The sequence below is a fragment of the Hemiscyllium ocellatum genome, chromosome 48, assembly GCF_020745735.1.
Source record: "Hemiscyllium ocellatum isolate sHemOce1 chromosome 48, sHemOce1.pat.X.cur, whole genome shotgun sequence".
Lineage (NCBI taxonomy): Eukaryota > Metazoa > Chordata > Chondrichthyes > Orectolobiformes > Hemiscylliidae > Hemiscyllium > Hemiscyllium ocellatum.
In genome coordinates, this window is record NC_083448.1 from 9,493,459 (window position 1) to 9,519,290 (window position 25,832).

The following is a 25,832-nucleotide window of genomic DNA, read 5'->3' on the forward strand; positions in this document are numbered from 1 at the left end:
GAGATGCCAAGATGCAAGGTTAGAGGCTCAAACCAACCATAGAGATTCCCATCGCCTGTGGCAAGGCCTAAACAAAATTATTGGATACTAAATGAAGCAGAGCAACAGAGTAGACAAAGGCACATTGCTTCCTCATGCGTTCAATGCTTCTGATGCTTGGTTCAAGCAGAATGCCAGTAGCATAGTGTCACCTGCCCTGACAGCCCAGGAAGCACCTGTGCCCATTGCCACCACTGCCAATATCAGGAAAGCGATGGGCCTGGACGGAATCCCCGGCGATGGATTTAGATCCTGTACAGTCCAACTGGCGGAGGTATTCATTGACATCTTCAACCTTTCCCTCCTACAAGTCAAAGTCCCCACCTGCTTCAAGAAGACCACCACCACTGTACCTAATAAAGCACATGCAATGTGCCTTAATGACTACTGCCCAGTGGCTTTGACCTCAGCAATCATAAAGTTCTTTGAGAGGCTGATCATAGCCCACATCAACTCTAATCTCCCAGCTTGCCTCGATCCTCTACAATTGATGACTGATGTCAAAACTCCCAGACCCAGGTCTTGGCTCCACCCTCTGCAACTGGATCCTCAGCTTTCTGACCCACAGACCACAATCAGTGAAGATAGACAACAGCACCTCCTCCAAGATAACTCAACACTGGAGCCCCCCAAGGATGTGTTCTCAGCCCCATATTATACTCCCTGTACTCACGACTGTGCTACCAAATTCCAAACAAACACCATCTACAAGTTTGCTGATGAAATCACCAATGTAGGATGGATATCTAACAATGATAAGTCAGAGTACAGAAAGCAGGTAGACAGTGATGTCATGTAATGAGAACAATCTCTCCCTCAACATCGGAAAACTAAAGAATTGATCATTGACTTTGGAAAGAAAGCAGGAGAACAAGCCTCCATCTACATTAGAGTTGAAGTTGAGAGGGTGGAGAAAGTCAAGTTCCTTAGAGTGATGATAACTGACAAACTGTCCTGGACCACCCATATAGATGTGATGGTCAAGAAGACATAACAATGCCTCTTCTTCCTCAGGTGGCTCAGAAATTTGGCATGTCCACAAGGTTCCTCACCAATTTTTACAGGCACACCATTGAAAGCGTACTGTCTGGGTGCATAATAGCCTGGTATGGCAACTGCTCTGCCCAGGACTGGAAGAAACTACAGAAAGTTGTGTACACAGCCCAGGTGATCACAGAAGACAATCTTCCATCCACAGACTCCATTTACATGGCTCATTGCTATGGAAAGACTGCCAATATCATCAAAGGCACATTGTGCCAAAACAATGCTCTCTTACAGCTTCTTCTGTCAGGCAGAAGATGCAGAAGCTTGAACACAGGCACTAGCAGGTTCAAGAACAATCCCTTTCCTAGATGGATGAATTATTAGACGGATGAATTGATTCACTCACTTCAAAAAATGTTGATCTTGTTAATGTTGATCTTGCCTAGCGCATGCTCTGTGCGATGTAACCTGTATGCCTCTGTCCAAGTATTTTTCACCCTATGATCTGTATGTCTCTGTTTACTATGATCTGCCTGTACAGCTCATAAACAAAGCTTTTCACTTAGGTTCATGCAGCAATATATCATTTCAAATCCAACATCAGACTCTTGTCCACAAAAATCAAATAGTGTTATCTAAATTAATTATTGTATAAATATAGGTTGGCTGGATTATGCGTTAAAAAGAATTGGAGTCAAAGCAGATAAATAGAGTTAGAACACTGATTATTCACCATTCCATTGATTGGTGGAATAGGCTTCTCCCTGTTCCTATGTTTATATCAGTCAAGCTTTCCATTTACATTCGCTTGTCAGGATGTCTTTATGTAGCTGTCAGGCCTGGGGATGGAAACACATCAACCGTACCCATAACATACAGAAGAATAGTTTGCATTTATACAGCACCTTTAATGCCAGAAAACATCCCAAGGTGCTTTGTAGCAAACAAAATTTGACACAAACATATAAGGCAATATGACAACACAGATAAATGAGGAAGTAAAGGTAAAACTGTTTGGTGGGGAGGTTCAGGAGGTTGTTAACAAGTTTAAGGCCTGGGTAACTGAAGGAATGGCCAGCAGTGGTGGCATGTTTAAAATTGGGAATGGGCAAAAAGTCAAAATTAGAGGACCACAGTACTGTTAGATGGTTGTATAGCTGGTGGAAACTAGAGAAATAGGGAGGAGTGAACCAATTGAAACTTGTATTAGCAAGAAAAACTTCTTAAAATTAATGTACTGTTGGACCGACGCCAATGTCAGCGATTGAACACAGGGTTGATGGGTGAACAGGACCTGGTATTGATTAGGATAAAAGCAGCACGATTTTGAATGAAATATCTTTGAGTTTCTTAGTCTTTATCCTCAACCTCAAAGACCAGAGATGCTCAAATCACTAAGTGCACAGAGATTATTCTAGATAAATGCAACTGCTTTATAGGAAAGCAAGACCAAAACTTTAACTTGACACAATTTCTTTTTACAAACAGATACTGTTTCTATTTCCTTATGCTCCCTAATGACTTGTCTGCACTCAATCACAGAAGGGACGAAATATTACACATGGAGTTGCTAGCAGAATCAGAAGTATGTGATAGCTGATATATGTTAGCTAAAATAAGACAAGCAAATGTAATACATAAGTAAAAGCCATGCATACCGCAAAACATTTTAATATATATTCATAGTAAATCTTTGATCAAGGTTCATGAACTGATATAGCAGTGAAAGATTACATCAACACAAAGACATTGAGATCTTTGTCAGCACCCCAACATTCTCCCAATTACTTCTATCTGAAGAAAAGCCTTGAATTGTTACTTGGACTCATTTACATTGTTCATTCCAATAATCTTGCCTAATTGTTCAACAGCTATCCTGTTGTTCAGGTGAAAACTGACAGATACTGCCCATATTTTTCACATGAGTGTTTCTAACTATTGAAACAACTGGAGCCAATTTTGTTCAATGCTTGGCAGATTTTGGCCATCAAGTGTACAGTTGACTGTAGAGCAAATGTTTATCAAATTCTAATTGTGTGTGCTTGGAGTGATTTGCACCCAACCTGAAAAAGGAAAAATGGTAATTGATAAACAATGTGCAAACATGAATGATCATTGAGGGATATAAAGTATTATTTAAACTGATGAGATAAATCCTCATTATCACTTCAATGGAAGCAAGAATGTGTTACTAAAATCCTTAAATGTGAACTTGTGAAAATCAAATTGAGAACAGGTAGATTCAAAAATAACTTCTGTATTTGTCAACTGTGGCTTACTTGGTAGTGCATTCTCCCCTACATCACTGAGCTAAAGGCACACTCCTGGGCTTCAATACAAACACTGGACATTCCAGTGCAGTGTTAAGGAAGTGCTGCACTGTTGAGGTGCGATCTTTGGAATTAGATATTAAGATCAAGGCCCCATATATGATGGTGTAAAAGATTCTATAATATAATTTGAAGGAAGAACAGGAGAGTTTCACCAGGAGCTGATATTTATTGTTATATCCACCAACACAAAAGCACATTATTAGACTCCTATTTGTGAGAGCTGGTGAGAAATTAACTGCAATGGTTCTTAAATTACACCAGAGACTAGATTTTAAAAAGTAATTTACTGGTGCAAAATGATTTGAGAAATCTTCTGGTTATGCAAACTGCTATGCTCCTTTCTTACTCCAAGAATGAGAAATGTTTAGAATGAGCTGACTGACAGGAAAGAGAAATAACATGATATTCAAAATAACATTTGATGAAACACAGGTTCACTGTGGATTGATTAAATCTGCATGAGCAATAATGGGGCCAAATGGCCCTTTCTATTCCATGAATACTCGTTGATTCTTCCAAATGATGGCCACACATCCAGCAGAGAAATATAGCTCTAACAAAAGCAAATATGTTACTGTTCCTTCATTGTCACTGGGCAAATGTCCTGGATATCTCTACCCGACAACAATAAGTGCCAGTATTTCATTGAACCATTGCCAATCCTCAGAACATACGAGTACGTTGCTCCAACAGCCAGTCAGGACTGATCTTCCTGCTTCGAGCCTGGGGTTGACATGGCCACTTTGTGCTGCCCCCTGCTGCCTTCGCTTGGATGGACCGATCCCGAACAGAATTGGAATCAAGAACGGTACTTCTTCTCCTCTTCAGTTTTAGGTTCCGGCTTCGCTTCAGTCTTCCTAGTCAGTAGTCCTAACTAGTGAAGGAGTAGATAAATGTGGCATTGTCTATGTAATAGTTGTTTAGAAGTGAATGATGGCTGTCAGACACTCAGCCGTTATGTTAAGTGAAGCTGCTCACAAGAGTGAGCTTATTCTCAGTTTGTCTGAATACTGCTGACTATTTTAATGACAGTGTTACCGGTGATGCGAGTTGACCTTCCCTGCATTCTGCAACTCACCCAACTACCTGCAAAGTAAAATTTCCTCTCGCCACCCAAACCTGTAGCGTTCATACACACACACACACACACACACACAATAAAGTGATAAAAACATTGACTTTTGCCAGAATCTTGACAGTTGTTTGAGTCGAAGAAAATGGCCCCAATTAAGCTGCTGGCAAGGTACATGGCGTTTCATCGTAACTTTGGCTGCGAAATTCAGGGGTAAGTGAGTCATTCGCCCTAAAGTTGGTCAGAAGTGCAACTTCTGCCAAACAAACTTGGTGACGTTGATTCTGATTTAATCCTTCCTGAAAAAATCCGCACCAACTGTCCTGAGGATGTGTACTTTATGAGAAGTTACCCTTGGCAGTTGGATTTCAGATTTCGGTATTCCTTGACTGCTTCAGAGAGTTGGCTAAGGGGCTGCAGCTCGACCAAGTGCTGAAGTGGACTGTTCCTGTTTTGTTGGGTTTCTGAAACTGGCCTAAAGCTGACAAGTAGGTCATTGGGAAAAGCAAATGCCAGGAATTCAAACTGACGGAAGGAAATGATGTGATACTTTTTCTGAATCGCATGTTAAAACGTGTTTTGCGACTCCTGGGGACTCGAAAAATTCATAAGAAAAAAAAATCTTACTACTCTTTGAAATATTTCTGTTTCGATTGGCAAAACAATCAGAATTTGAAAGGATGAAATGAAAGCTCGGATCTGGCTGAGTGGTGGGGAAGTTGGGGGATGGGGCTGGAGGTGGAGGTGGAGAGACGGGGGGTGGGGGGGGGGGTGGATGTGCCTGTCACTTCCTTCCCAAAAAGCTGATTGGTAAATTAAGGCTGGGACTGACACTTGCAGAGGAGTGTAATAGGGGATGGTCACAGGCTGATTGGTCGGTCTTGCGAGGTTGTGATGAAGACTGAAAGCTGCACATACCCGGCAGAACAAACTTGTGTTCGGAAGCTGGATGCTGAGACCAGTGGGGCCAGTTTCACAAATCAGCCCTCCCTTCAACACATTATGTGCACGGTGGACTGAAAGAGAGGTGGACTGAGTTAGCGAGCGAGCCAGAGAAAAGCCCGGCTCGGCTGGATAATGAAAAAACAGAGACAGGTACTGATATCTTCGAGGCGTTCCTGTTTCTAAAGCAGAGGGCAGAACAAAATCTAATCCCCGCGCTGCTGTTTTCTGCTCAGGCTGATTATCACAGTGAAGCTTAAAGACCAACTGTGCAAACCGAAGGGAAGTAACCTTGCCAGCTCCAGACAGGACTTTGCAGCAACAAAGTAACCAAAGGAAAAATGGGACAGAGAGGTATTTCCGGCAAGACTTACTGGAAGTTTTATACCGTGTTTCTGCCACTCAGCATGGGGCTGTTCGCCTGGTGTGTTGCGATGGAAGTAGAGGAATCCAGCTGGCAAGCGGACAGCCGCTTTTACATTAAGCCACCGCACTGCGTGGATATTCCTTTCGCCTTGAGACTTTGCAACAACGTCGGGTACCACAAGATGAGCTTGCCCAACTTGCTGGACCACGAGACCATGGAGGAGGTGCAGCAACAGGCGAGCAGCTGGGTGCCGCTGCTGAACAAGAACTGTCACCCCAACACCCAGCTCTTTCTCTGCTCACTGTACGCTCCCATCTGCCTGGACAGACCCATCTACCCGTGCCGCTCACTCTGCACGGCAGTGCGGGACGCCTGCACACCTGTTATGGAGTTCTTTGGCTTCCCTTGGCCGGACATGTTAAAGTGCGACAAGTTCCCACTGGACAATGACCTGTGCATCGTCTTTCCCAACCCGAACGCCACTCTCTCGACCAGCTCGCAAGGTAATATTTGCTCTCGGCCCAATTTGAAAATGTAACACACTTAGAAACTTCAGGAGAGGGAGATAACATGACTGACAGCAGAGAAATGGCCCGGACAGGTTTTCCATCGAATGCCCGCTTCACCCCACCGGTTAGGCTTTTGTCTGAAACTTGCTTGAGCTCAATTCTTGTTTGAGCTGTGTTTAGGTAGATGTTCATGGGTGCAGGGAACATAGGAAAACGTCACTTATTCCTCGATCCTTTGAACCGGCGCTAAATTGTGATGCCAATGTCTGCGAACACAAGAACGGCTCAATCAGAAAGAACAGATTGGTCCATTTTTGTTTGTCACTGGGGGGTAAATGAAAATTAGAAGGCGTGGATGTTTGTGTGTGTGTTGAGGTGGTGACGGAGAGTTTGTTGCAGTCAATCTGCTGTGGGTGAGACTGTTCGGGCTCAAGTCGGTCTGAATGGCTTCAACCACCGTTTTTGATGGGTATCTGACAAAGTCGGTCAGACACATCGCTCAGTCCGACAGTTCTTTTCGGGGAGAACTTTAACGCTGCAGTTTCCTCCAAATATTGTCACTGTGCAGAGTTCTCTGGTTTGGAGATACAACTTCTTTCAGCGGTAGAGCAGAAATTGAGCTCCAACGTTCTTCGCTGGCCCCTTCAGGAAGCGAGACACTTTGTGAAATAGATTCTCTCTTAGTATTGGCAATGACTTAATAAGTGGTTTCAAAGTCCTTAAGATCTTGAGCAATCTGTTTGGACAACCTGAAACCTGTGATTATATCAATGCTGTCTGTGAACTTCTCCAAGTCATAGTCAAAATATTTTGCACGCTGTCGATCATTTTATTTGTTAAAGGGACATTAGCATTTGTATGATAAGGGTCGTAAGTCGAAGCAAATTTCTATTTACTCAGTGTAATCATCATTGCAGAATCTTTTTTTATTGGGGTCGTTGTTTCTGGTTGTTGGTTTGAGCTTATTTTATGAACACGTGCAGACAACAAAGTTTGAAGTTGTTATATTTATACCTTGCTCAGTTAGCAGATTTCAGACCATAACAAATTGGAAAAGGGATAGGCTGTTCGGCCCCTCGATCCTGCTTCCCCAGACTAATCCGGGACTTATTGATTTGGTATGATGACTCTCCGTCGCCTTCCCCTGGGACATTCTCAAGGGTGGTGGGTGGGGGAGGCGCACACTGCAGCCGACATTCACTCAAACTAGAGAGAAATTAAGCGGATTTTTATTGAATGAATCGTTGGGTGGAGGAGGAGTTGGGACTGGGAGTATCAAGACAGCTGTTCCTGTCGACAGGGAAATGCATGTTCTTAGTCTTCCCAGCGACATGTGGGCAATGCGAGTTCTCAGTCCAAGTCTATGCCTTCCGGGACGAAAGACTTTGCCGCTGAATATTCAGTGGAACTTGATCAGAAGACCATAAGATATAGGAAGAGGCTTAGACTATTCGGCCCATCGAGTCTGCATAGCCATAGCTGACATGTTTCCCATGCTAATGTCCTGCCTCCTCCCCCGACAATAATGAACAATGAAACGCTGTTGGCTTTCCAATCAGTGCCCCTGCTGGTCAGTGAAAACACTGGCGTTTCCGCCTTGCTGCGCACTTTGCAAAACGTGCAGGAAATTAGGATGTGTGGAAACCCATACGTCTTGGAGGGACAACTGTTGGTACCGGCCTTCATTTAGCTCACAACAAAGTTTATCTGAGCCTGAAAAAAAGAACACACCCAATGAAACGGATGTTTGTTTTGGTTTGGCTTCTCAATAAATGCTGTTGGACAATCGCTGTTCAGTAGTTAGTATTCAATTCAGATTTTCTAACCTTCTCCGTTTTCCCTCTGCTGAAGGTATTGGCTTCTTGCAAGGAGACGGGCTGGACGGCAATTGCATTCACTCCAGCCAAATGCCCATTGTGAGACTGGCTCATATCTATGCAGGCGATTCTGCGTTTGACAGGCGTGCCTTCATTTGCCTAAGCCTGGGAATCCCTGCCTCGCCCCGCTTCTCTCCATTTTTGAGATGCTCTTTCCAACCTAACATTTTCGACCAAACGCTGGCCCACCTGTTCTCATCCCTTAAAGTCTGCCCGATTGCCCTCTGTAAAGCACCGTGGCACTTTCTAATATCAAAGGAGTTGCAAAACTGCTCACGGCACGAATTGGGCGTAGCAAAGTTACCGACTGTAGTTTATTTCCATTGTAATATGCAGTTGGAAAACTGGAATTTAGGTGGCCGACGTTTTAAAGCAAAAAGTAAGTCACGGTCGAGAGCCAAGTTTAAAAAAAACCCTCAATTTGATCTTATGAATTTGGTCTAGTCGAAGTGTAACATTTATACTGAACCAAAATATATTCTTTGCAAGTTTTGTAGAAACCCTGACATGTAATTGAAATTGACGACGGTGATGAAGAATGCGATGGTACAAGATGTCATGCAGTCAGAAGAATGTTGTTTATATTTCACACAAAGTGACAGCTTGAACTGCTTAGCAGTCTGCAAGCGGAATGTTTATCTTGGCCGGGTTATGAAAGACGAATGAATAATTATTTACAGATTAGAATTTGGGTCCGTGAATGGGAGTGATAGCTGTAAATTAAACAGGGGCTTTATTGTTGATGCTTCACAGAACAAACTTTTGTGGGCATTAATGAAAGGGTGGAGTTTCTGAGCTGAATGCAATGGGTGAAGTGGGCGAAAATTACACCTATTTCATAAAATGCTTTTTGGAATGAAACTTTTATTCCAATGAATTTGCATATCAATGAATGCTAAATTGCTGGGAACCAAAACATTTAGGTGGTATTTGAGGAGACCTCTTCATCAATTATTTTTTAGAAGTAACCTTGATGCAATCATGAAGATGAATTGATACCAAAGTGGCTTTATTGCTAAAATAAAGCATTTTAAATCACAATGTCAATTCCGTTCTTGCGAGCAATCTCGTTGTTAAACAACTAAAATGCCTGCTGGAAAGCTGATGATTCCTAATTTTGGAGAATACTTCTCATTTAGAGCCATAGAGCATGGAAACAGCCCCTTCTGGTCAACACGTCCTTGCCGACCAGAAACTCCAATCCAATCTAGTCCCATTTGCCAGCACTTGGCTCATATCCCTCTAAACCCTTCCTATTCATATACCCATCCAAATGCCTTTTAAATGCTGCAATTTTACCAGCCTCTACCACTTCATCTGGCAGCTCATTCCATGCACGCACCACCCTCTGTGTGAAAAAGTTGCCCCTTAGGTCCCTTTTATATCTTTCCCTTCTCACCCTATACCTATACCCTCTAGTTCTGGACTCCCCCACCCCAGGGGAAAGACTTTGTCTCTTTACCCTATCCATTCCCTTCATGATTTTAGAAACCTCTATAAGGTCACCCATCAGCCTCCAACGCTCCAGGGAAAACAGCTCCAGCCTATTCAGCCTCTTCCTATAGCTCAAATTCTCCAACCCTGGCAACATTCTTGTAAATCTTTGCTGAACCCTTTCAAGTTTCACAACATCCTTCCAATAGAAAGGAGGTCAGAACTGCACACAATATTTCAAAAATGGCCTAACAAATGTCCTGTATAGCCGCAACATGACCTCCCAACTCTGTGGCAAGTCTAAGAATATAATTTAAATAAAACTTTTCAAAACATACTGATTAGTATCTTTACATCCAAAAGATTAGTTTTCAAAGCAAGCTCTCAATTCTGATTAGTTATCTTGGGTTGCGAGCACTTTTGGGTTGAGTCAAGCTTTGAGCACAATGCATTTTTAACCTTGTTAACTCCTTTTGACACAAACCCTGTCTGTTTTTCTTTGCATTAAAATTCCCTCCTACATTACATCAGAAGAAACTTGTCTGGAGTTGACGTTTTCTTTTCACTTTTTCCTTTGCAAATGATATCCAGCAAAGAATGCTGAGTTAAAGTTCCATGGAGACTGGGCACTGTTATTCATCTTGGAATATTGCATGCAATTCTGGTCTCATTCCTATCTCAAAGATGTTGTGAAACTTGAAAGGGCTCAGAAAAGATTTACAAGGATGTTGCCAGGGTTGGAGGATTTGAGCTATAGGGAGAAGCTGAACAGGCTGGGGCTGTTTTCCCTAGAGTGTCGGAGGCTGAGGGGTGACCTTATAAAGGTTTACAAATTATGAGGGGCATGGATAGGATAATTAGACAAAGTATTTTCCCTGGGGAATCCAGACCTAGAAGGCATAGGTTTAGGGTGAGGGGGAAAGCTATACAAGAGTCTTAAGGGGCAACCTTTTCACACAGAGGGTGGTACGTGTATGGAATGAGCTGCCAGAGGAAATGGTGGAGGCTGGTACAATTGCAACATTTAAGAGGCATTTGGATGGGTATATGAATAGGAAGGGTATGGAGGGATATGGGCCGGGTGCTGGCAGGTGGGACTAGATTGGGTTGAGATATCTGGTCGGCATTATGGGTTGGACCAAAGGATCTGCTTCCATGCTGTACATATCTATAGCTCCTTGACTCACGTCACATTGGAGGTGCGGAGGTGCGAGAACTGGGGAAATCTGTTTCAATTCTTGAGCTGTCAACTGCATAAGGTACTGAGACCAACTGGAGCTCCATTCCAGTTGAGATCAGACAATGAATAAAAAATGGAGCGCATCTTGAAATGCATAATCTGTAAATTATAGCTCCCCAATGAATTGAACAATTGACAACTGAGCTATTGGGTTTTTCCATTGATACCATGGAAATGGCTGTTTCAGGCTGTCAGTGCCATGTAAAATCCTGAGTTGTGGTTATGGGAAATGGCAAAGGCAGTGATCCAATTATTTGACATTTGTTACTTATTTCCAGATGATGTGAGCCAATCCAGTTGGATTAAATCCTGGTACAAGCTGCTTGAAACATTAAATGAGTTCTCCCTCCTTCACTGGACACCAGCAGCAGTTTCCCAACAAGAAACTGATTATGGTTAAAAATATGACAACAGAGGAACTGTCATCTTCCATTTGCAGACTTGTTCAGTTCAGTGCAAAGTCACAAACAGGGTCAGCTACAACCAAAGCTTTTTTGAAGAAATCAATGAGGAGTCTCAATAAAATTTGGGCTAAGAATCTGTATTTCAAAATCCTTAAAATGTAGAAGTTGAAGTTTGTCTGTTTGCAGGCAGTGAATGCAATTTTTAAACGGGTCAAGGAGAATGAATTGTATTTCTTTTGCTTACTCGTCTTGTTAATTTGTTTATGTGTCACTTTTGATTTGACCAGCATAGCACAGTTTACGCATTAGGCATAAATATGTGTTCACATACATGCTGATGAATATACACTTGTATATTCATTAGCAAAATGTATACAGTACTTATAAAGACATATCCATTCACTAACATAGCAATGAATGTAGATAACATACATATGCACACAGAAAGATCAATCTTATACAAAGACATACAGACACATGTACAGTTGTATAACACATTTGTAATCTATGATTTCCTTGTGTTTCTTTCTCAGCAATGAATATTTTGCATATTCCTTTTTATGATTTCTAAATTACCTATAAAGTACATTGGGGGAAGGGGAATAATTATGTTCAATTTGGGTAGAGAAGGCAGCGTCTTACAGCCATACCACAAAAGTACTAAGGTTCTGGTTTTAATCAAAGTGCAATGAGTGGATGTTCTGTTCATCAACTGACCTGCCTTAAGGTACTGTATAGAAAACAGTCTCACTTCTCAATGATAGTGTGTGGTTTGAAATAAAAACATTTGCAGAGATGTGGAAGCTTGGAGTGAATAGAAGTTAAAAAAAAATGCAAAAGGCAAGTTGGTCTTCAAATTAAGAATCTTGCCCTCGAGTCTATTTTCATAGTTGAATTTCCTGACTCTGGGTTGTTTATTTGTGGAATAGGGAAACAGAGTGTGATTGAAAGGCTAAATGAAAATATGACAAATATACAAGCTCAGTATGGAAGGTGTTTTCAAGGTAGTGGAAACCTGGAACACGTCCCTTGAAAGAATGTGGATTCTGGGACTGTTGGAGTTTTCGAGACTGAGGTAGATTTTTGTACAAGAAAAGTTATTGGGATATGAAGTAATTCTGAGACAATGGAACAAATCAAGTAAGGTCTGGATGAATGGTCAAACTAGTCTCAGGGACTGAATGACCTACTCTTGTTCTTAATGTTCCAGCATTGACAAGTCAGTCTGCTGTGGTGGGTTTGGGTTGGGTCAATGATGTGGTTGCATGCAAGAGAGAGCGCTGCTATGCCCTTGTATTCACTATTGGCAGAGAGTATCTAGTTAGGTGCATCATCTCAAACCTCAGAATCATAGAGATGTACAGAACGAATTCAGTCATTCATATTATTCAAATTGGCTTCTTGTTAAAACATTGCAAGACAGAGTGCACTATATTTGCTGTCACAAAATGGTTATGACAAAAGATGATGAAAGATGAGGTCAGGGTGAGGGAAACGGAGGGAGAAAGATTATAAGTCGAAAGTGTGGTGCTGGAAAAGCACAGCAGGTCAGGCAGCATCCAAGGAGCAGGAAAATCAATGTCTTAGGCATAAGCTCTTCATTAGGAATGGCTTGATCATGGGCTTGATGAAGTCCTGACAAAGGGCTTGTACCTGAGAAGTCAATTCTCCTGCTCCTCGGATACTGCCTGATCTGCTGTGCTTTTCCAGCACCACACTCTTGACTCTGCTTTCCAGCAACTGCAGCCCTCACTTTCTTTTAGGAGAAAGATTATCAGGCAGAGACTGTTGGCGGATAAATCCATCTGAGCGGAAGGGTAAGAAGAGAAATCCTTGTTGCATTGTTGATGATATTTGAGACACAGCATAAATGAACGTTGCTTAGCCCAGGCAGAAGTCATCACCTTCTTGGATTGACTTCTTGTTAAAACATTGCAAGACACAGTTCACTGCATTTGCCCTCACAAAAATATGATCAGAACAGATGAGGAAGATGATGATTGTATCACCAGTTGAGTTCCTTGTGTTGTTATGGAGGCTGTGAAATTTCTGTGCTGTCTGCTCTGGCATAAGCTATCCAAATTAGTTTTGATGATGTTTCATATCTACTTCGAAATAGTTGCAAGATCCTACTGCTGATTTAGACAATGTAATTCCCTTAGACAAGGAGTGTTATTTGTGCACAAGCATTGAAGAATGTGTGATTGACAAACACCAAATTACTTTTACACGCTCTTTTCTTGTTACACTGCACAAATTTCTTCTCTCCTGAACTTTTAACCTCACAGCTCATGTCTGAAGAGTGATGTTAAGATCAGCTCTGAGCATCACTCTTGCCAATTTATGTTTATCAGCTTCTCACCAGCTCACTGAAGGTGAGTCTAATTAGAAAACCTTAAAGTAGGATGACGTGTGGAATACACATCACACCCTTAATGACATAGCATCAGAGGTGGTAAATCTGACAGGTCATCAAACAGAGAAGTAAATGTATCAGCATTCGTGATAAAACGTTGAAATGTGTACTCAGATAGGAAACTACCTACTGAATCTTAGCACCCAAAACAGATGAATTGGGTTAAGTCAGATGTTAACATTCTTGAAATTGCAAACCTGAACCCAATCATTTCTGGCCTCTCACTGCCATGATTAATGGAATTCAGTCAAGGAACTGGAGGAGGTAGAAAGGCTGCTTAAATATTTAAAAAGGTTGGCAGTCACTTATCAGTAATTCACAAACTGTTTCCCAATGTGATGCTATTTTAATGCCTCAGTCATCATACAACATCAGGGTCAAAATTGGGGACGTAATTTTGGCAAGTGGGGAGGCGAGGAGTGTTGGACGATGAGGGCTGTTGAACAGTTTCTAGAATTTTAAAAAATTTATTCATGGGATGTGGGCAGCATTGATAAATTGATGAGCATTTGTTGCCCATCCTACATTTTAATGGAGAAGCAGGTGGTGAGCTGCAATCTTGGACTGTAATAGTCAAGGGTGAGTAGGTATACTTACTATGCTGTCAGGATGCAAGTTCCAGCATTCAGATCCAATGACAGCGAAGGAGTACCAATATTGCACCAAATCAGGATGTTGCAAGTGCTGATGTTCCCAAGCAACTGCTGCCCTTCCATGTTATAGGTTGTAGAGGTCATGGCTTTGGGAGGTCCTGCCACAGGAGCCGTGGTGACTGGTTGCACTGCATTTGCAGTGGGTACACACTACTGCAATTGTGCATCAGTGGTGATGGGAGTAAAAGCTGAAGGTGGTAATAGGGTACTCATCATGCAGGTTGCCTTGTCCTGGATGGTGTTGAGATTCTTGAGTGTTTTTGGAGTTGCACCTGCCAGGCAAGTAGGGAGTATTCCATCGCACTCCTGACTTGTGCCTTATCAATGGTGGATGGGCTTTGGGAGTCAGAAGGTGAGTTACTCACTAAGATTCTTAGCTTCTCACCTGCTCTTGCAGTCACTATAGTTATCTGGCTAGTCCCGTACAGTTTCTGGTAGCTAGAGACCTGTCAACTATGAGTGGGCTTGAGAGTTTCTAACCAGGGTGAATGTTTCAAACTGCTGTGGATGCCTTGAGAAAAAGTGAAGAAACACAATTTTTAAATGTCGTACTTCTAAGTTGAGAGTGTAGTGCTGGAAAAGCATAGCAGATCAGCCAGCATCCAAGAAGCAGGAGAATCAACATGTCAGGCATAAGCACATCAGGAAGGGCTGATGAAAGGCTTATGCCCGAAACATCGATTCTCCTGCTCCTCAGATGCTGCCTGACCTTCTGTGCTTTTCCAGCACCATACTCTCGACTCTGATCCTCAGCATCTGCAGTCCGCACTTTCTCCTATGCTGTGGTTCAAGCAGCAATGGAGCTTCAGAAATTCTCCACAGAATCAAGTCATGTTGACCAGTTGGGGGAGATGAAAAAAATACATTTAAAGAGACCTTAAAGTTGCAAAAACTCTGTCTAAGTTCTAGAGCTGCAATTAATGCAATTCAGTGAGCAGACTGTTGCCTTTTACAGCATTGCAAGATGGCTATGAAGAGAAGAAATTGACCGAGCACAATGGTCAGAGGGCCTCCTTCTGTCCTGTCTGAATCCACAGAAATGTTCAAACAAACTTGTTCAGGAGTGTTATGAAGCATCTCTGAAGCAGCTACTGAAATAATAAGTTTTTAGTTCCTGTTATAATGCACTGAGGAAGCAGAGTAACAGGCAGAGTGATTCAACTCAAGGATTTTATTTTGAAAATTAATTCCTTTGTTTGACCTACAATCTTCCTCACTCAAAGGTCATAGAGATCTGCAGCTCAGACAAAGGCCCTTCGGTCAATCAAGTTTGTAGCTGGTCAAAAACAAGCAACTAACTGTGCTCATTTCATTTTCCAGCACATGTCTCCTTGCTTTGCAAACCTTGGCATTGCAAGTGCACATCTAAATGGCTCTTAAATATTACAAGGGTTTCTGCCCCTACTACACTTATACAGGCAATGAGTTCCAAACATCTACTAGCCTTTGAGTGAAAAAGACTTCTTCATTTCCTCTCTCAGCCTCCTGTCCCTTATCTAAAATGCATGCCCCCAGTCATTGATCTCTATCTCAAGGGGAAAAGTTCCTTCCTGTCAAGGCTATCTATGTCCCTCGTAATTTTAAACAATACTATCATGTCCTCCCTCAGTTCTCTGTTCTAAGGAAAACAACCACTGTGTTTCCAATCTTTCTTCATAATTAAAATTCTTGAGACCAGATACATCCTGGTAAATCTTCTCTCCACCCTTTTCATTTCCATCATTCTCAAATAATGTGGATTCTAGAACTGCAAACAATAGTTTAGCTGTGGCGTAACTAATATTTTACACAATTCCAATGCAACCTGCATGCTCTTAAACTCTATGCCTCAGCTTATAAAGGCCAGTATCGCATGTGCCTTATTTACTACTTTATCCATGTATTCTACTACCTAAAGGACAAGTGTACACAAACAGCAAAGTCCCTCTGATCCTCAGTGCTTCCCAGGGTCCAACTGTTTGTCATTCTATCATATCTTGTTTGTCCTGCTCAAGTGCACCTCCTCTCATTTATCCAGATTGAATCTTATTTGCCACTGATCAGCTCATCTGACCATATCCAGTAAATTAAGGCTATCCTCCTTATTGTTCCACCACCTAACCAATTATAGCATCATTCACAAAGTTACTGATCAGGCCTCCCACAGTCAAGTCTAAATGATTTATACATACCACAAACAGCAAGGGCCACAACTCCAATTTCTGCAGCACCCCACTGGACACAGGGTTCCAGTCACAAAAACAGACTTTGACCATAATCCTCTGATTCCTGCCAACCGCCTCAACCGATCTGATCCAATTCACCAAATTTCCTTTGATTCCCTAGGCTCTTACCTTTGCTCTTAGTCTCCCATGTGAGACCTTATCAAAAGCCTTGCTGACATCCAAGTATGCATTCCCTACATCTACACACCTGGTTACCACTTTGAAAAATTCAATCAAGTTGGAAAACATAATCTCCCCTGAACAAAAACATGCTGACTGCTCCTGATTAATCCCTCTCTCTTTACATGCAGATGAATTCTGTCCCTCAGAATTGTTTTCAAGAGTTTCCCCATCACTGAAGTTAGACTGACTGGCCTGTAGTTTCCTACTCTTCTCTTTGCTGCCTTCCTAAATGTCAGCACCACATTGGCTGTCCTCCAGTCCTCTGGCATCTCTTCTGTGGTCAGAGAGGAATTGAAAATCATGGCCTGTGCCCCTGTTATTTCCTCCCTTGCTTCACTCCACAGCTTCATAGGTGCATTGGGAGAGAAAAAATGGGGAATTGTGCATTTGAAAACATAAGCAGTCATGCACTGTTTCAGACATAACGTGTATTGCCGTAATCTCACGGTGACCATCTGTTTGTTGTAGCATACAAAACAGTTTCATTTCGATGACATTTAATAAGCTGTGGAGTGGAGATGGGTTGCCATAATGAGCAAATGTGCCGTAATGTAAGTGAGTGGGTGGGAAATGGGGATAGTATTTACATATCAAGACATCTTAATGGCCAAAGGATTTGAAATATCTGAAAGTAGAAATACCTTTCATGAAATGAAATTAAATGAGTTTAAATTATGTTCAAAAAATTGACATAACAATTGTATCATAGTTTTAAAAATTACATTCATGGTAAATAATGTCAGAACTATTCTATACATGAATGTCATCCAACATAAGTGACATATGCTAGAGTCCACCACTTGTATAGAAACAAAGCCACCATGTTAGCTGTGAATGAATATGTCAAATAGTAGACTCTGGGGAGTTGACATCGAGTGACCAATCTGATCCGTCGCTTCAGATATTGATTATCCAGCACCAAAGCTGAACAAAAAAAAACTGGAAGAACTGCAGATAATGGAAATTTGAAACAAAAACAGAAATTGCTGGAAAATCTCAGCAGGTGTGACAGCATCTGTGGAGAGAAATCAGGGTTAACATTTTTGTCCAGTGACCCTTCAGGATTCAAAAGCTACACGTTTGTGGATATTAATGATATTTGAACGCCTTAGTTGGTTGAAAGCTTGACAATAGTTCATGGTTTCTAAAAGATGTTTGTGTTGTATCTCAAATTAACCTTCAAACTTCTTCAAAGTGTTGCATATGTTCAACATCTTTCATAATCTCATGACAACGCAAAGCATGATTGAGCTAATGAAGTGACTGTGGTCACTGTTGTAACGTAGATAACTTAGAGGTTGCAATCTACAATTGCAGCATCCATCTTTACAAACTGCAATGATGTTCGCAAATGTGAGCAGCACATCTTGAATGCACTGCAGGGTTTCAGGTTACCTTGTAAATTGTTAAGAATAATTGAAGTACATGAATAATGGTTCAGAGAATGTAAAGCTGCTTTCAATATACATACAAACACAGCCAATATTTGCTTATCATCAGCTACTTTGTAGCCTGTATTTTACTGCCCCTCCTCCCATTCCTGTACACTGGCCTGCAGATGGTGCACCCATCATTTTATAAAGCCAGACTGCACTGCAGGGCTTGTGGTTTTTATGGGTGCAGATTTATGACCCAAGAGAGAGGCAGGTAAAAGAAACTAACATGTACCCTCATCGTACATTCCATGTCATCAGTATAGCCTATAGAGTCTGTCGGCAGGCGAATGGCTTTGATAATAAACCACACTTAAGTAACAAATGTGGCAGCAATATGCAGAGTAAGATATCACATGTGGCATACTGCTAGTGGCCTTATCAAACAAAAAAAAATTGCTTCTAACTTGACAAGTTTTATCTAAAATCTTTTCAGAGATATGGCATTTTAGACTTCCCATAGTTTGTATGACAAAGTACTTCCGCCTTTCATCCCTCAGTGATCTAACTCAAAAACCCCTCCACCACAGGAACTGGTTGAATTTGCTAGGGCGATGACCAAGACATATCATCCTGGCTTCAGATATCCTGGACAAATGTTACATTATGCATGGCAAGCTGCCACAAACAGCAATGAATAACTGACCACATCTTACATTTTTGGTATTATTCAAGAAATTGAATCTTGCAATGATACCAGGCACAACTCTCCCCCTTTTTAAAAAATAACACAATGAGATAACAAAACCCTCTTGAGAATGCAAACAGGTCCTTGGTTTCATGTATTTGCCTGTAACAGGACACAGCTGACAGTGTAGCTTGCCCTTCGTATGGCATGGACTGTCGGCAAAAAATCTTCAAGTGCGCTTCTGAAATTCTACAGTGATTTTGCCATGCAAAACAGAGGTTTGTATTTCCCAGGTGCAAACCATCCTAACCAATGGAAGCAGTCAATAATAGCACATGATAGAAACTGCTCTTTCTGGAAAGGTTTAGGCATTTCTGAGAGACAGAGTAAAGTCTAGATTAAGCCTGTCTTCCACAAGTCTTACACAAGCCTTCCTGATAAACATTCATGTTAACCCAGCAATCTCCAGCTGGCAAAGCAACAGAAATCCTGCACCTCCATTGAAAATGGGCTGTGGCTTATTATTCAAGCAGTTGAGTATATTACTAGTTAATGACAGAACTCATGATAGTAGATGAGGAGCTGGATTAATGCTAAAGGGGTGAAACCTCATGCCACTATCTGTCAGGTCTTTGTGGGAATCCTTATCTGAGACCTAGCAAAATGGAATGTGTGCAAGATTATTTGAAGCACAATGTTTGGAGAGAGGGCTGGCAACTGGACTGACTGCTCACAAAAGAGAAGTTCATCTTTCCCCTTTGTGTCAATTGCTTTGAGCACAACATCCACAGAAACAAAACCACAGGGAATTTCCTCAAGACCAGCACAAACCTGATAGCGGATAAATGTCTTTGCCAGGATTTGCCCCATTTGTCACCTGAGCTTTGGTCAATGAGTGGCACACCTCTCACAGGTTTTCAGCCAACATTATGGTGTGCACTGAAGAAAGAAAGATGTGCATTTAAGTCACACTTGCCATCACAATCAGAATGCTCAAAGCAATTCACCTGAAGTGCTTTTCAGAAATTAAGCCATTTTGAAATGAATGCCAGGTTGCAATCACAGCAGCTAACATGCATCAATCAGGTTCCACTATTAACAATGTGATCGTGATCAGATAACGTTTTAGTAGGATGTTGTTTGGCGATTACATTTTTGCCGAGGATTGGAATGCATTGCCTGGGAGAGTGATGGAAGCAGATTCCATAGGAGATTTAAAAAGGGAGCTGGATGTCCATTTGAAATTGATGAAGTTAGAGGGCAATGGAGATAGGGCTGGGGAGTGGGACTGGCTGGGTGCCTCTTTCAGGAGCCTGTGCAAACATAATGGCCACCATTTGTGGCCACCATTAATTGTAAGATTCCATGATTCTTTGACATCAGGAAAGTTCACCTGCTGTGCTTCAAAAGAAAGATGGAGCCTTGGTTTAACATTACTGCAAAATCATTTCTCCAACACTGGAATTCTCCTGCACTACTGCCAAGCAGTGTCAGTCTGGAGTGTCAGCTTTCTGTATGTTTTGCAACTTGAATCCAATCAGTCTTCTGACTCAGAATTCTAACCCACTGAACCGTATTACCTTACAAATAGCAGACAGGCAAACTGGGTGAAGCTGAGAGCCCAGCATGCAGACATGGATCAGACTCAGTGGAACCACTCTGTTTGACAGGTACGACAAGTGTATACACAGGTGGTTCATACAAGGCTCTGTAATGGCTCCATCAACTGGTGTGTAGTGAAAGATGGATTGTGCTGAAGTGCAGGATTGCAGTTCTTCTGACAGACACTGCTCAGAGTTATTTATGTCACATGCTGATTCAGCAGACCCAGCCTCTCACTGCATGCTGCTGTTTATTTTACTTGTCATGGACAATTTCACACTGAAGAAAGCAAAACTTACTTCAACATTTTTTTAATTCCCCACATCCCCACCAACGCTACCCTTAGGCGATTTTGTTATTTCTATCAACTGATGAAAAACATTTTCTCTTTGGTTTTCTTTTTTCAATGTTTTCAATTTTCCCCAGAATTAGATTGTTTTTCTTTGCCCTTCTCCTATGTATGATGAGGAAAATTCTTCATGATAATTTTCAAAGGATCATTTTAATATGACCAAGCAGACAGAGGGGTTAATAAGCAAAAACAATGAAAGTGAGCCAGGAAAATGGTTCCAGACTAAAATTCCAGGTTTTCCTTGGTTAGGACAAGGGATGGGTGGTTAATACACTCTCAGGTGGTGGGTTAGCAATCCAGCTATGTTTATGAACTGGAAGGCTCAGATTTAAACAGTATTATAAAGACTTAAAACTGTCTAGATTGAATTTCCAACAAATGCAAAAACCCAAAAATCATTGTGTGGCTCCAACATTACAATTCAATTATATCTCACTGGCTGCCAAGTACTTTGAGATGTCCCAGGGTCATGAACAATGCTCACTAAGTGCAAGCCTTTCCATTGTACTCCAGGATGAATGCATCACTATACTGTCCTGAAACATAAATACCAGGAGAATCCTCACTCCCATCATCTACATGTGCTCACTATTCTCCTTCATAAGTGAAGCGGGGAAAGTCACCATAATTGCCTTTGGACTGTTTTGTTTTAATTTGTTCGTGGAATCTGAAATGGCTGGATGTGCCAAGATTGATGCCCATTTTTCATTCCGAGAGGGCACTTAACAATCAACTACATTGCTGTGCATCTGGCATCACGTGGGCCAGACGAGGTAGGGAAGCTAGATTTCATCCTCTGACAGGGGATCAGTGAATGCAATGATTTTTTACAACAAGCAACAGAGATTTCATGGATATTATTAGATGAGCTTTTTACCCTTGATTGTTTTTAGTTAAGTCCAAAGTTTACCATGTGCCTCGGTGGGATTCAAACCCATTCTCCAGAACATGAGCCTGAGGCTCATTAATTATTACTCAAACGACATTACCAGGACACTAATGCCTCCCCAAAGTTTAGGCAGTGATCCTTGTTGAGAAGTTCAAGTCAGGTGAGCAGAGAACGCCCTGATCTGAGCAGTCCTTGTGTTCAAACATGACATCTTGGCTGCCAAGGACAGCCAGAAATTTAGTGAGGTGCTTACATTCAGAATTCCAGGGAGTGGGGTCCTTGAGGAAATTGGAATGAGGTAAAAAAAAATTCCAAGCAATAGGACAACTTCAGCTCTGCTTAATAGTGACAAATGTTGTCTTTCAGTTTGTATTGAAAATCTCCTGGACGTTGTACTGCTTCAGAACTGACTCCCTGTGAAGTAGAACCATTTCTTTTTGAACATGCTTTTTTTCATTGTTTGTTACCTTTATCCAAAAATACTGCTTCGAATCACATTGGAAAACGGATGTTTTAAAATGAGATATATAAATGCAGATGATTTTATTGTATGAATGCCTCTGTGTACTAAAGAGTTCCTGTTGTTTCTCACCCAATCTGTTCTTACTGACAAAAACATTGGTTTGCTTCTTTCCAGCAGCATCAGAAGTGTGTCCACCGTGTGACAATCAGATGAATACAGACATTATTCTGGATCACCTCTGTGCAAGTGAATTTGGTAAGTTGCATCCACCTTTATTGGACTCAAACAAATCTGAGAGTAACCTTTTCTCAGATGCATTTTTATTTCACCAAGTTAGTGTCAGAATTTGTCCGGTGTCAACAATTTTGAAAAACTTTCCAAATGAGTTCCATCTTGCCTTTACCACTTTGAGGAGTGAATTTCAGAATTTTTTTTTACAGTTTTGGTCTGCAGGAATCAATGAAGATATATTTCTGGCAGGTAAAAGGGTGTTTATCCTTTTTAAGTCTCCAGTGAATAAGCGCATATTTAGGGACAGTGGCTGTGCTTTTTGCCTGGAGCACTGAGGTGAATGAACATCCCCTACTTTATCTGCTTGGGTGCAGCCTCCACTATTGACTCAACTGTCCTTCCTTGCAAAGATCATTTCATAGAAGATCCAGACCAGGATTTTACCTATTAGTGTCTTGGTGCAGCTCTCCTTACATGCAGCAGCATGGTGTTAATAGATCTTGCCATGTTGCCAGCAATCTGGAGACATCCAAGATTGGAATGTGAGTAGGTGTTTTGAATCTTTCCATTTCTAAGAATTTTTTTTGAATGCGAGCTCTCAGCGAGCATTATAGCAGGTATTTGAGGGAAACATGGCGTGGGACTTCTTCTGGGCACAAATTGCGGGAGCATTTCAAAGCGCTTCATGACTAGTTTGACTAGTTTGACATTTAAGAGTGAAGGGCTTATGCCCGAAACATTGATTCTCCTGCTCCTCGGATGCTCCCTGACCTGCTGTGCTTTTCCAGGACAACACTCTCGACTCTGATCTCCAGCATCTGCAGTCCTCACTTTCTCCTGGTTTGAAATTCAATCCCTGTTGTTACAAAGATAAATCCAGCAGCTATTTTAAACTGTCAAGGACAACAGGCAGCAATGAATGAAAAGGAATATAAATGAACAAAAGAAAGGTAAATGAGCAAGGCTCCAGGAGATCTCATGTATTTCTTCACATCATGACACAGGATTACTACCAATGATCCAAACAGAGAGCAGGGCCTCAGTTAATGCCTCTGAGATTGCAATACACCATCAGACTCAATTTCTGATGTTGTGTTTAAACTCACAAGAGATGATTCAGACACAATTATGCTTCCAACAGAGACAAACGGACACCTGGACAACTACTGAGAGAATGTCCTTGATTCCTGAAGCAGTAATGGGAATTAGGAGCACTGAAAGGTTGGCTTGGGGCTTGCAAACTTAAGGCAAGTTCCATTTCCGTTGCCTTCTAGATGAGGGATGGTTGAGGATCATGAAAGAAGTTATTGGCAATTCTTATCCATTTTGAAAGATTTATCATTGCTTCAATAGCTTTATAAATTCCCGACGGTGATCTAATGTTCCTCCTGTCTGTTGTACTGTTAATCTTTTCTCTTTTGTCATCCCTTCCTGTGTCTGATATTTGTAGTTTTTGCTGCAGATGTCCATCACACTCTCACAGCTTCTGCTGTCTGTAGAAATCCCTGGACAACCACAACAATGTCCTTCAGGAACTTGCTCTGGTTCACTAGTCCTCGAGTAATGTATCGTGATAGAACCAGCGCCCGTGACTGAGTGAAAAGTTGTGAGAATGGGGAGGGCAGCAATGGACCAAGAGGGATTGGGGAAATCAGAACGCAAGCATCTTTGACCCTTAGCACATGTTGAATGTGAAGGGATGCAACAAGGCATGTTGGTTTAGTTATTTATTTATCAATTCTTAGGATGCGGGAAACAATGTGACCCTTAAGCTGCATGGTCATGCAGCTGTTCCAATGCATTGACTTGAGGTTTCAATGCCACACATCGACTTCCAAGGTTCATGTACCAAAAAAAATGAATGCGAGTATTGGTGGGAAATGTTGCCCTTCAGAATATGAGATTTTTTTTTTGAATGGCTGCTTTCTAGGTCATAATGATGGCTCAAAACACATTATTGTTATTTGGGAAAGTGAATACTAAAGCGGAGGGACAACGAATTTTAGTTTTCTGTGGTCTGACTTGTTATTTTATAAAAACTCAGAAGGCCATTTGAAAACAATGTTTACAATATGTTAAATGACTTTAGCTAAATGACCAGCAAGTCACCAGGGGTGACAATTACTACAATGTTTGCTGAATTAGGTTTTATGAGAGACGGAAGGGGGTCAGAAACAAATGTGAAAAGGGGCCAGTTATTACAGCACAGGTGTTGTTTTATCAGTTTCCAAGAGGTCAAATCTGTGGAAGACATGAGCTGAGGAATCCATTATACATAATAGTGAGTTTGCAGATTGGTTTTGGAGAGTCTTGAGGACAAGCATTAACTGAAGAAAATAAGATTAAGTGAACATGGAGTATTTGCTGAAAGGAAACTTATGACAGCATATGAATTGAATAAAAAGTTTTAGCAATTCATTACTGAGATTTGAGCATCTTTAAGGAAATTGCAGGGATAAAAGGCATGAATATTTCATTCTGACATTTAGAATGAGATCAGTCCAATTTATATTATTGAGTCTCATGAAGTTTGTAATTTTGTTTTATGTAATGAACTGCTTTCCTTTTTTGTTAAATGTCTCTTGTGAATGTCCTCAGCGACTGACTTCAATAGTAAACAAAAAAAAACAAAAACATATTATCCATCAAGCAGCTTTTGATCTGGGATCTCACTTATCCATTATTGCTATCAGCTGGGATCCTAGCTACATGCCCACAATACTGTGAGGCAAGAACTTTGACCCAGCGATGATGAAGAAACAGCAGTATTATTTGAAGTGAGCACATGCGTAATTTAGAGAAGATGGTGTTCCCATGCACCTTTTCTGAGCATATGTGTATGTGGGTGTCATTGTGGAGTGTGGAGGGGGAAATGGTATTGGAGAGTGAAAGAAGCATGACTGATGAGCAGGTATGTTCATATGCAGTCAAGCTAATTGTGGTCCTTGTGGCTGATGGAAATTATATTCCACTGACATTTCATTTTCTTATCTGCAGTTCAGAGGCTTACTTTGCTGCAATTTGATTGGGTAGATTTCACCTTTCATGCTACAGAATGAGTCCTGTTAGGAAAAGTAAGTAATTATGAAACAGAAAAAGTGTTGTTAGAACTAATAAGAAAACTGTCAAATATTCATGCTAGCTTGAACTCAACAAAATTGCATAGTTTGTGATTAGAAAGAAAATGATCACATTTCAGCTGAAGAAAATGGACTGAAACATCCAAATCTCTGTTGGTACCAGTGTTATCTGATTAGGCTGATGCAGAAGATAATCTGTGCAGTTTGTTAAATCTCTCTGCTTTGCTAATATCTTGACAGATTTTCCGACTCATAACATGAAGATTTTGTTAACCAAAGGGTACTAAATGAGGTAGGGGAAAGTTGAGTCTGTGGAGTGAGTTTGCACATTGCCCATGGCCTAGAAAGATAGTAGAAGAGCCTCAAGGAGCTGGCTTGCTTCCTCCTATTCTGATGTTCATCACCTCTGACACTCAGACCAATGTTACAAAAGGTAGTACTAGTCTGAATCATAGCTTTCTTTCTTTATTTGCTCACGTAAATGACCAATATTT

General features: G+C 41.4%; 1 protein-coding gene across 2 annotated transcripts in view; it reads left to right on the forward strand.

Annotated features, from left to right (window-relative positions):
- Positions 1–5,304: 5,304 nt before the first annotated feature.
- Positions 5,305–25,832, forward strand: part of LOC132836861 (secreted frizzled-related protein 1-like) — a 107,528-nt gene continuing 87,000 nt past the window's right edge. The window contains exons 1-2 of one of the 2 annotated variants that reach the window (XM_060856406.1): positions 5,305–6,243; positions 22,205–22,282. In XM_060856406.1, the coding sequence (XP_060712389.1) occupies positions 5,715–6,243; positions 22,205–22,282 (607 nt within the window). In that variant the 5' untranslated portion in view covers positions 5,305–5,714. Of the gene's footprint in view, positions 6,244–22,201; positions 22,283–25,832 lie in introns of both variants that reach the window. The other variant, XM_060856405.1, reaches the window with a different exon arrangement.